The 12,672-nt window shown below is 38.3% G+C and overlaps 1 protein-coding gene across 2 annotated transcripts; it reads left to right on the forward strand.

Moving 5' to 3' along the window:
- The first annotated feature begins 741 nt into the window (after window positions 1-741).
- GPR65 (G protein-coupled receptor 65) lies at window positions 742-10,091 on the forward strand. Of its 2 annotated transcripts, XM_036106038.2 has the most exons (3): window positions 742-807; window positions 1,077-1,162; window positions 8,425-10,091. In XM_036106038.2, exon 3 carries the CDS (start codon window positions 8,875-8,877, stop codon window positions 9,898-9,900), a length of 1,026 nt encoding a protein of 341 aa, XP_035961931.1. In that variant the 5' UTR covers window positions 742-807; window positions 1,077-1,162; window positions 8,425-8,874; the 3' UTR covers window positions 9,901-10,091. The 2 variants fall into 2 exon arrangements, with proteins under 2 accessions (XP_035961931.1, XP_035961930.1); XM_036106037.2 differs by lacking the exon at window positions 1,077-1,162.
- Window positions 10,092-12,672: the final 2,581 nt, after the last annotated feature.

The following is a 12,672-nucleotide window of genomic DNA, read 5'->3' on the forward strand; positions in this document are numbered from 1 at the left end:
AAAGAAAGAAAGAAAGAAAAGAAAAGAAAAGAAAAGAAAAGAAAAAAGAAAGAAAAAGAAAGGAGGGAGGAAGGAAGGAAGAAAGGAAGGCAGGCAGGCAGGCAAGCAGGCAGGCTTCACAAAGTCACCGCCATTAAGCAAGGAAACATGCTCATTTTACACCAAACATCCATTCTTCCCCAGCTGCTTTTCTCCCAGGAAGCTCATCTGGCTGAATCCATGTAGACCATCCGCTCCCACGTCATACATCCAGTGATTCATCCTTTCTTTTTTTCTCTTTTCTTTCTTTCCTTTTTTGGACGTCTCTTTGAGTACTTACCCGTTTTCGCCCTTGTATTATGGTTGTGACTGAACATATCTTTCTCTCAGCGGGTGATGAGGTCCTTGTGCACCGTAGCCAGATCCTGCATCACTCCCTGAACAATGCCCTAAGAGTATAATAGATATATGTATAGACAGAATAAATGAATGAGTGAGCGAGTGATTACATGAAATTCTAGTACATATTCTATTAAATAAACATATAATACCAGTATACATTGTGATTAAGATGCAAAGAGGAAAGTGAATCCTAAAAATTATACTACAGTAATGAATAAACAAAAACATCTTTTAAAATATTTAGGAGACTTCTTTTGTTCAAACTTGGGTAACGTAAATCCTCATTAAGAGGTTGCTTCCTCATTGTTTTGTGTTGAAATATGAGTGCAATTTCCTGTCCCCTCACTAGGGTTGGTTTCTCATCTCGGTGCAAGCAGATTTATCCAGCTCCTCGGTGGACAAGATCGTCACCCCCAAGAAACATGGGTAAGTGTATGATTAAACAATAAAATAAGATTTTTATGTAGATGACATACTTTGGCATGATTGTCAGTAATGTTCACAACCTTTTATCGAGTTTAGGCTATATGAATGCAACGAAGCAGAACTTTATAAGAGAGAGAGAAATGAGATTGACACATGGTTTCCTCTTCTTTGAGCGGTGGTAAAAGGATGTCAAAAATGATATTTAGAAAGAGTTAGGTAAAACTACCGATATGCAAAAGAGGAATATTTATGCTCCATTCCCTTTTCAGGAAACCTCATATTGGCAAACTGAATTAAGTGTTTGTGAAGAAATCTACCAGCTCCCAGCTGTAGAGTCATCCTGTGCCATTTCCTGGTTGGTACAATGGTCTCGTGATACTTTTTATGTCATCAGAAATAATGTGAAATTTGGAAATAGGATATCCAGTATTAATAAGTATTAAGTCATAATTCTTACTTAACAAGTGGCTATCAGTATCTGGCACATAGTAGTCTTAATAAGCAGCTATTAAACCGATCAATGAAGGGAAGGAAGTGTTTCCTATATCCTGTAGGAATACATTGTCATCAATGATTTGTACTATTTGAGGACCTGGTTAATAATAGATATATTTTAATACACTGGGGATTATCTTCTTTTGGCATTTGGTAAAAATTCAAGTCAAAATTAGAAACTTATCCAAATTTCTCAACACTGGTTCTAAAAACAATTTTGTCAAAATTTTATTAAAGTAGTAAAAATGATATCTGAAAAGAGGTATGAATAATAAGAACTATGTATTCCATTAAAATCTCAGAAGCAAAAAAAATCTCAGATTCACACAAATTAATTTGACAGCTGTTATCTGCCGAGCTTGGTATCATATGTGAAATGTTGCTGTACAAATTACACTCTGAGTGCCCCTGGCGTCTCCGCTATGTTCTGGGTAGATGGCCGAAGATGATCTCCTCTCAGGACATGTAGGGGATAGCACAAGGACACCTGCAGACTAGCAGTGTGTCATTAAAACAGTACCATCGTCCAATACATAGTGAAGGCCTCCCATGTGCCATGAACGTTATGTGTGTTCTCACTTTATTGTCACGATAACTCTCTAAAGTGGGTGTTAATTTTACCTGTGAAGACTGAAACTTAGAGAAGAAGCACCATGTCACAAATCCCCCAAGGGTTGTGAGAGCCTTTCAAAAAGTCTCCAGAGCCACATGCATAACGACAACCTCATTACCACTGCTTCTGTTATCCAAGAGAGGACACTCTGTATCTGCTTCAATCAAACTAGTTGATCTTGTGATGGTTATAGTCAAGGCGGGAAATGTTTTTACAGAGAAAGAAATTCATTCCAACTTTATAAATCCTCCTAAATTTATGTTTCCCTTTTATCCATCTTTTTTTCTTCCTTAAAAGAAAAGATGCATACTTATTAAGATGAATAGAGGAGGAAGGGGCACCCACTGCCGGCCCCTCCCCACCCCTGCCCTGACCTCTCAGTCCTGGTCCCAAGGAAGGATATTTTCATGGTTGAGGTGTTCTTCCCAGACATGTGAGCCTAGTGATAGGTGGGACCCTGTGCAGCCATCGGAGAGGGTTCCATCCTCCGTAGCTTATTCAACCCTTTGTGCATCTCAGACTTTTTTCTAGTGTCATTTTCTGTCTTAACTTGTATCCTTTAGAAGTCCCTTTCATGAGGATTTTGGGGTCAATTTTCTCAGTGGTAGTTTATCTTAAACTGTCCTTAATTTTGCTTTGGTTTTGACATTTAGTTCTGTTGGGTATATAATTATAGGATGACATAAATTTTCATGGCCATTTGGAAATATCAACCCACTGTCTCCTGGTCTCTGTTATTACTTCTGTGAAGTCCTTTGTCACTCTACAGTTCATTCTTTGTAGGTACTCCATTTTTTCTCTCTGGCCCTTTTTTTTTCTTAGTCTTGGATCAGCAGATTCATTGCAGTGTGTCTAAGGAATGTAGATTTCCATCTTTGTTTTTAATCCTATTTGGGATTTGCTGGGTTTCATAAATCTGAGGATTCCATGTCCTTCATCAGTCCTAGACAGCTGTCAGTCATTATCTTTGCAAACATTCCCTATTTTCTCTCTTCTGTCCCTTATGGAACTCTAATTAAACATATGCGGACCTTTTCACTTTATCCTCCATGGCTCTTTGGTTTTTTTCCCGCCTCTTTAACACTCTGATAATTTCATATGATTTCCTTAGATCTATCTTGCAGTATGTTAGTTTTCTCTTCAGCTAACGCTCATCAATGAGTTAGTCCCTGTGTTGATTTTTTAAATTTAAATTATTACATTTTTTTTATTTCTGGAAAGCTTATTTCAATCTTATTAAAAATAGGCCAATTCATCTTTTGTAGTCTCTTGTTCCTTACTCATGAGTTTAAATTCCTTCCTTTATTTCTTATTTTTAAAAAAGATTTTATGTATTTATTTGAGGGAGAGAGAGAGTACGAAAGGGGTGGGGAGGATCAGAGGCAGAGGGAGAAGCAGGCTCCCCGCTGAGCAGGGCTCGATCCCAGGACCCTGGGATGATGACCTGAGCCCAAGGCAGACGCTTGATTAACTGAGCCACCCAGGCGCCCCTCCTTTATTTCTTATTAAACATACTTGTTTTGTGTTGTATATCTATTAATTTTATTCTAAAGCTCTTGTGGATCTGCTACTCATCTTCCTCATTTTTTGATGAATCTTATAGTGGTTAATTTGTGTGTGTGTGTGTGTGTGTGTGTGTTTTAATGAACTCATATTTGTTAGAACTCTGTGAGGATTCTTTTTTTATTTAATATTTTCTATTGAAATATAGTTGACACACAATGTTACATTAGTTTCAGGTGGACAACATAGTGATTCGATAACTCTGTACCTTATTCTATGCTCACCGCAAGTGTAGCTACCCTCTGTCACCACCACACAAGGCTCTTACAGTAACTCTATTCCCTATGCTGTACCTTTTATCCCTGTGACTTATTCATTCCTTAACTGGAAGCCTGTATCTCCCACTCCTCTTCACCCAGCTTTCTCACCCTCGTGCCCCCTCCCTTCTGGCAACCATCCATTCCTTCTGAGAGAATTCTTTGAAGCCTAGGTTGAGAGAACTTTCCTCAAGGGATGATTTGTATTTACTTCTTCCAGGTGCCTAGTATGTTTGTTTTTTCATGCGGCAAACTTTCATTTTTGGCCAATTCATTTTCATATTGTTTATATTATTTATTGTTTGCTTTGGTTTCTATGAATTTCTTTTTATATGTGAGAAAAGAAGTAAAATCTTATCAGTTCTTAAGAAGGTCTATATGCTCCATCTGCAGGTAATTTAGATGATGGTTGGCTGTCAAGATTCTTTATAGCTCATCCCACAGAGCCTTTGATTCTACTTTCTTTTTAATTGCAATATAACATACATGCAGAAAAATGCACATATCCTAAGTATATAGCTTGATGAATGTCTACAAACTGAACACATTCATGGAATGAACACTCAGAGCAAAACCAGAATATGACAAATTCTCAGAAGTCCCCTTCATGCCCTTTTCCAGTCATTACCCAGCCCCTCCCCCAAAGTAACCACTACCTGACTTCTTTTTTTTCTGATATTTGAATGTTTAATATGATACTTTATAACCAAATTAAACAAGGGTTTGTCCACCTAATAGGCAGCAAGCCAATTAAAACTATCACTGAGTTTTGCAGTGAAGAAAGGTAGGCTATTTATTAGTGTGACACCACCCAGAAGAACGGGGAGCTAATAGGCTAGAGTCCTGAGCTCCCCAATGGCTGGCAAGTGAGGGCTCTGAAGGGCAAAATTTGGGGCAAGGGTCTTTGAGGAAGTGGGTATCATTGAGTGGAAGCCCATGAGATCATGCTAGCAGGGGTCTCCTGAGAAGGTGGACACTGTTTTTTTTTTGTTTGGTTTTTAAGATTTTATTTATTTATTTGAGAGAGAGAGAGAGAGTAAGCGGTGGGTGGGGGGAAAGGGAGAGAGAGAGAAGCAGACTCCCTGCTGAGCAAGGAGCCCGACATGGGGCTCAATCCCAGAACCCTGAGATCATGACCTGAGCTAAAGGCAGATGCTTAAACCACTGAGCCACCCAGGCGCCCCAAAGGCAGACACTACTGAGTGGAGGCCCATGAGGTCATGTTAACAGGTGCTCTGATCCTGCTTCATCCAGCCCCGTGAAGGTCTTTTCCATCTCAGGAGACTTAGATTCTGAAAAATATCTTTATCCCTTCTGTTAGAGATTTCATTTGGTACATTTAGTAATTATATATTTAAGGTAGTGCTGATTAACTACTTGTAAGCTAATGGGGTCGCATTCCTACAGGCTCCCTGGCGGGCCCAGCCATCCCTGCAGGTGGTATAACCTCTAGGGTTCATTCTTTTTCTTTAAGATTTTATTTATTTATTTGAGAGAGAGAGTGAGGAGAAAGAGAAAGAGAGAGAGAGCACAAGCGGGGGAGGTGTAGAGGGAGAGGGAGAAGCAAACTCCCCCCTGAGCAGGGAACCTGATGCAGAGCTCCATCCCAGGACCCTGAGCCACCCAGGCTCCCCTCTAGGTAGGGTTCGTTCTTACATCTGGACCAACAAGATAGATGCGGGCTTCAACAACACATGATTTTTGCAACATTGCAGACATATCATGCTACATATATATCAATCTCACAATCGGTTGTATCTACATTTTCTTCCTTACCACATTATGAGTGGTGAAAGATAATTAATTTCAACCTTGAAATAGTTCACAGAGGATTCCTGAACTCAACAATAGACTCTTCGAAGCTCAGCCTCATGAATCTTAAGAACTGGGAAATTGTTTTGAGTGTGGTAGCAGGATATATGCTCCTTTTAGCCATCTATTTCTCAAATCAAGTGCAGGAAAAATTAGAGCCTAAGTTAATCTGATACATTCTTCATTACAGAAAAGAAATCTATGGGCACATAACAACACATTGTTACTAAGTGTGAAGACATGATGTGAGATGATGATTTTTACAAGTTTATTTGAAGCCTGTGTAGTCTAATAGACAATATGAAAGTGATGTTTTCTAGAAAACGTGGTCACTTTCTATCCAATTTACCGAAATGATTATTCACAAATTATTTTCTTTAATTAGATCTGTTATTATGGCTAGAAGACTTGTACTAATCTATTGGTGCCACTATTTCAGTAGAAAATAGAAAATAATTCTCTTCTTTCTCAACAAAGCTGGTCTGCATTGCTGCAAAAATACCTCAGCTTTCTAAGGCATTTTTATGCAAAAAGCAGAAAGCAAAATGGTTAAGAGTCAAGAGGCTTTATTTAACATTCCAACCTAGGATTGTGGCCAAGTTCTACCAATGATTAAATAGGCATTTCTGGGCTAATGGCTTAATATGTGGCTCAATTCTTTATTTGTAATATAAGGTTATAATAAATAGCACAGAATTGTAGTAACACATAAATTATAAAAAACATGCATGCCATTTTAAATGGTGCCTAGCACATAGAAAGCCTTTAATAACTGGACCACTGCTCTGATTTCTAACAGTGTAGATTAACTTTACCTACTTTTTAATCAGATAGTATATATTCTTTTGTGCCAGCCTTTTTCTATCACTCTGCATTATGTTTCTGAGCTTCAACTGTGCTATTGTACGCCGCAATAATTTGTGTATTTTCATTGATGTACAGATTTCAATTGTGTTAATATTTACTTATCTATTTATTTATCTATTTACTTCTCTATTCTACTACAAGTGCTCATTCCACTTGGGGGATAGTACAAATAACGCTACTATGAATATCCTAATTCTAACCCACGTCTTTCAGTAAACACTTGTACGTACTTCTGTTGACCATATACCTAGAAATGGAATTGCTGAACCACAGGGTATACGTTAAGTGTCAAAACAATTTTCCAACCAACAGTATATAAGAGTCCCAGGCGCTCTACATCCTCACCACAATTTGGTAATTTCTGTCTTTTTCATTTTATTTATTCGGGTGGGTGTGTAGTTGTATCTCATTGTGGTTTTAGTTTGCATTCCCTTGATGACTGACGAAGTTGAGCACATAGATTCAGCATGAGTTCATGGCTGGTGTGCGGATCACAGGACTAAACTAAGAGTGTAGACTCAGGCCCCATTCCCAAGTGAGGACCAGCCAGAGGCCATGAATACTCAGGGATTTTTCATCATGGCTCCTCACGGAAACTTGCCAACTTTCCCTGCTGTCTGCAAGGAGCTGTCCAGTTTGTTGTTTCTTATGTTTATTTTTCTAGTTCACCTTTTGTGTGAGAGCAGAGGCTCCAGGATCCCCACACATGTGGGATAGAAAGAACCACTTCCTGCCTGTGTGTGTCTGAACTCCGTCTCCAGCTTCTCTGCATTAGAGGCTATAGTTACTTCTTCCAATCCACATATGCCTCCAGGACGTCCAGAGTTTTTTGCTCACCTACCTTCCTGATCTCAGCTCCCACTTCCTTTTTTCCATCACAGTTTGTTTTTTGGTTTTTTTTTTCCTCTCTGGAAGTTTCACCTATTGATTTAAAAGGTTGTTTTTTCACATTTTGTTCATATTTCTAGGTGTGGTAAAACAAGAAGACTTGGGGAATTTTAGTTCTCTACTTTGTTTTAAGAGTGACATATAAGTAGATACTCTGAATATGGTTTTTTCTTCTAGCAGAACCCTTGTGGACTTGTGGTGGGAAGGCCTTGGTGGTGCTCAGGGCTCACTCATACTTGGAAATGGGTGGTTTGTGTGTCATCAAGCACACAACAAGTTCTCTGCATAGTTACTCTACAGAGGGTCCTGTGAAGCTCCCCATCACAGAAATCATCCAAAGCACTAATAGGCCTCACTAGCAAAGGAATAGAGACAGAAGTATTTCTCTACTCTACTATGAAGAGAAGGATGGGGTCTCTGCTCCTATGTGAATCTATAACATCAGACCTTTAAAAAACTAAGCTAATAAACAATCAGGTACAAAGGTAGACACTGATAATGACAAGATCTTGCCCAGAATTAAGAATATTCTGCCCTCTCTTTCACAAAAGTACAGGAAAGATAAAGTGCCCATGAAGGAAGCAAAAGGAAAACAAAAGAGGTAGTGTTGTCTAATTATTTATGAAGTTTTAGCAAGCTGCTATATTCTAAAATATTTCACTTTATTAAATTTCTTGTGACAATATTTTCTTGGCTAATAAGCGGATAGTGAAAGTGCCTCATACCTAGATTGCATACGAAATTAAACATTTAAAATCATGTAACTATACAGTTTATCATACAACTCAAAAGCATTTACTGATTACAAACAAATCATTACATTTGCCATTTTTATTAGCTCTGAAAATAACGTTGTAACTTTAGTTTTGTGATCATGTCCGGTGAGAAATAGAATTTCCTCTAATCTTTCACCTTGTGGGTAATTCTTATTTGAAATAGACTAAAATTTCTCAGCTTGATTTCATTCACTGAAGTCAATTAAATAATTTCCCTTTTTAAACACCTTCGTTGTAATTTAATACATTTTTGATATCTTCAAGAAATGAAGGAAAAGAAGATTATTTCAAAAGCATGATGCATCTGCTAAACATCTAAACTATTCTAGTTCATCTTTCATTACAGAAACAAAGGCATGGTAAAAAGAGATGTTAATCTCTGTGAAAACAAAGCCTTCCATATCCATGTGTGCACCAATCTCCTGAGTTTTGTGAAGAAAAACAAAATGGGGACAACACTCTGTGGATGCTGAGGGATGACCCAGTTGGTCCCTGAGGGTTCTTCATCAGCATTCTGTGATAATAAGAACGTGGACTTCTGCTCGTTAAAATCCACTGGCCATTGTGACTGACTGTCAGGAGGCTGGATTCCGACTTCCAACCATTGATATCTTTGTGAAAATTGGTCTACATCCACCCTTTAAAAGCACCGATGAATGAATCAAAACTTTTGAAAACAAAGAAAAATGGACACATTTTAATAAAAAAGATGTTAAAAACAAACTGGAAGGAGACAAAACTGACCTTGCTATTTACCTCCTAAGAACAAATGTAGTTCCCACCTTCATACGAGAAAATGAACAGCACGTGTATTGAAGAACAGCACGACCTGGATCACTATTTATTTCCGATTGTTTACATCTTTGTGGTCATAGTCAGTGTCCCAGCCAACATCGGATCTCTATGTGTGTCTTTTCTGCAAGCAAAGAAGGAGAATGAGCTAGGAATTTACCTCTTCAGTTTATCACTCTCAGATCTGCTCTACACATTAACTCTCCCTCTATGGATTGATTACACTTGGAATAATGACAACTGGACCTTCTCTCCTGCCTTGTGCAAGGGGAGCGCATTCTTCATGTACATGAACTTTTACAGCAGCACGGCCTTCCTCACCTGCATCGCCGTCGATCGGTACTTAGCTGTGGTCCACCCGTTGAGGTTTTCTTTTTTAAGGACAAGAAGATTTGCCTTCGTGGTCAGCCTATCCATCTGGGTATTGGAAACCATGTTCAATGGTATTATTCTGTGGGAAGATGAAACAACTATAGAATATTGTGATGCCAAGAAGTCTAATTTTACTTTATGCTATGACAAGTACCCCCTGGAGAAGTGGCAAATCCGTCTCAACTTCTTTAGGACATGCACAGGCTATGCGATACCATTGGTCATTATCATGATTTGCAACCAGAAGGTCTACCAAGCCGTGCAGCATAATCAAGCCACGGAAAACAGTGAAAAGAAGAGAATCATAAAACTCCTTGTTAGCATCACATTGACTTTTGTCTTGTGCTTTACTCCCTTTCATGTGATGCTGCTGATTCGCAGCATCTTAGAGCATGATGTGAACTTCAGTGAACTTATTTTTAAAGACCACAAGTCTGGGAAGCAGACTTATAAAATGTATAGAATCACGGTTGCATTAACAAGTTTAAATTGTGTTGCAGATCCAATTCTGTACTGTTTTGTCACTGAAACAGGAAGATCTGATATGTGGAATATATTAAAATTCTGTACTGGGAAGCTTAATAACTCAAAAGGACAAAGAAAAAACATACTTTCAGTGTCTACCAGAGACACTGTGGAATTAGAAATCCTGGAATAGAAGCAAAGAATTTTTTTAAGGTACACAGTATCATATCATCAAGATTACATTTAGAAGAGGAAATCAAGCATGGGAAGGGACGAAGTGTTCCAATGGAATATTTTAATCCTCTTCAATGAAAATCTTTTAGAAGTGTACTGTATGGTTCCCTGACTTTTATTAAATTGAATATTAAACAAAATTTGATATTATCCTAATGACTCTAGATCATTATTATCGATGGCAATTGGTTTGTTTTGTTTTGTTTTGTTTTTTTATCCGTGCTATAACCTTTTAGAGGTAGTAGATGTATGGAACTCTGTGTCCTTGATTCAGTGAGCTTTGTGTCTGGTTTTCATGATTTTTGTCACTCTTTCATGGATTTCAGACCACCAACTATCACTTTTCTAAACTGTATGTATCTGTCTCCAACAACCCTAACTACTACATACTGCTTCTAATCTTCTCATTAGGTAACAAATATTTATTGAGCTCCCCCCATGTACTAGGCTTTGTGTTAAGTACTGGGGTTACAAAAGAAATGGTCTCATGAAGTCTTATGAAGCTTACATCAGTTTGGAAACCTGGTAAGACTTTTTATAAAGAAAAAGTAAATAGGAGTCTGAAGGCCTCTTCCATGATATAAAGCTATGAGCCACAGGAATGCTCTTTCAGCTGCTCAGAGACCTTCTTTAGTTTCTTTAAAATCACAATTTAAAAAAAAAAAATTTATAGTTGAGCACAACATAGCCGAAATTACCAGAAGTTTAATGTCTAGACAAAAAGACATATTATAGACAACTTATTCCATTAAATCTTACAGTCAGGGACTTCTTTTTGGACTTAGAATATTTAGAGACTCTTGATATAATATATTCTTTCATGTTTATATTTTTTCATTGTGGAAATTACTCTGCCTAGTTTTAAGCAGGCATTCATTAAGTAAACATTTTTTTTTTAAAGACTTTATTCATTTATCTAACAGAGAGAGACAGCGAGAGAGGGAACACAAGCAGGGGGAGTGGGAGAGGGAGAAGCAGACTCCCCACTGAGCAGGGAGCCCGATGCGGGGCTCGATCCCAGGACCCTGGGATCATGACCTGAGCCGAAGGCAGACGCTTAACGACTGAGCCACCCAGGCGCCCCATTAAGTAAACATTTTTATGAACCAGAATATTTTTCCAGATTTTTAAGGATTTTTTTTTTTTTATCATACACTACATTCTCTCCTTCTTTCTCTTTCCTGTTTCCTATCTGTTCCTTCTACTTCCCCTCCCTGCAAACTGATCTGATAGCAAATGTCTTGGTACCATGTTGTGCCCTCACATTAGAAAACAAACATCCTGGGAACAAGAAAAACTATATCTTTTCAATAATAAAAACAGTGAGTACACAAACTGACTACATTTTCTATTAAGGTTTTCTGTGATGGTTTAGGTACACAAGAGAAAACCACCTTGCTTTGAGGTCACTTGTGTATTCTCTGTTCTTTGTATTTTTCTGATCATAAAGTTTCTGGAGAATTAATAGATTCTATCTGGTCACACTGAGATACATTTACATATGCTTAAAAGCTAAAGATACACCATTAAAATGAAGAGTAGGGCGCCTGGGTGGCTCAGTTGGTTAAGCAACTGCCTTCGGCTCAGGTCATGATCCTGGAGTCCCGGGATCGAGTCCCGCATTGGGCTCCCTGCTCGGCAGGGAGTCTGCTTCTCCCTCTGACCCTCCTCCCTCTCATGCTGTCTCTCATTCTCTCTCAAATAAATAAATAAAATCTTTAAAAAATAAAAAAAATAAAAAAAAATAAAATGAAGAGTAATTAAAATGGTTTAGGCTGTTTGATTCATTATTGATAAATTATTGACAGGCTGTAAGTTGAATGCTTGTAACTAAGAGATCCAAAAACAATTTTGCCCACATCTGAAAACTCAGATGCTGATTAAATGTCTTGTCCAAGATCATACAGTTAGTTGGAAGCAGGGCCAGGATTGAACCCCAAAATGCTGACTTCCCTCCAGAGTTGCTTTTCCTCCTTTATGTTTATTTTTTTGTTTATTTGTTTTTAACATCTCTACCCTTTCTTTCTTTAGGGATGCAAAAGGTTTATATGCATGAAGAATTGTTCAGGAGAGTCATTGGACTTAGATCAGGATAAGGGGAAAAAGGAGAGTTGTTTTATTAATGAATGCCTCTGGAAATATAATAAATCATATGGATAGTAACTAAGCTCATCTGTTACAGAGAGCTGGTTAAGACTTTTCCTCAGTTGGTTATATAAAGAGATGGAGCAAATACAAATTCATGGCACCCTTAATAAGAATGTCCTACCTAATGATTAACAACAGGATCACTGATTTAGAATGTTGTAGGATAGGTTAAAAATGAACTAGGCCGCCAAAACCTTCGAGCAGCCTATCCATCCTGTCTGAGCAGGGCCGGTCTCAGAGAACCCATGGTGGCAGGATGCTGTCCTGATTTTAGGGCAAAGCACTCTAGATATGATCTAAAATCTTCTACAGTCCCGCCATTGGAAAGTTAATCCTTCAGTTTTGAAAAGCTTCTCCAGTTCCTAATTACAGTCCTCCACTAACCTGTAAGTATGTCTGGAAGGAGAAAGACCCTATAGCTATTATCACCTGGGACTTGTTGGCCGAAGACCCAGACTGGAACACCACCGACCACCGACTGTTTGACCTTAAAGAATTTTTGTGTTCTCCCTAAGGCTCAGTTTCCATACACTGCAGGGGCAAGAGTAACACTTGCTTTTGACAAGTAGGTGTGAAAACCATT

Source organism: Halichoerus grypus, chromosome 8 (assembly GCF_964656455.1).
Source record: "Halichoerus grypus chromosome 8, mHalGry1.hap1.1, whole genome shotgun sequence".
Classification (NCBI taxonomy): domain Eukaryota; kingdom Metazoa; phylum Chordata; class Mammalia; order Carnivora; family Phocidae; genus Halichoerus; species Halichoerus grypus.

Bases quoted from the DNA above. Each gene is read 5' to 3' on its own strand.
- GPR65 (XM_036106038.2), top strand. From the start codon at position 8,875: ATGAACAGCACGTGTATTGAAGAACAGCACGACCTGGATCACTATTTA.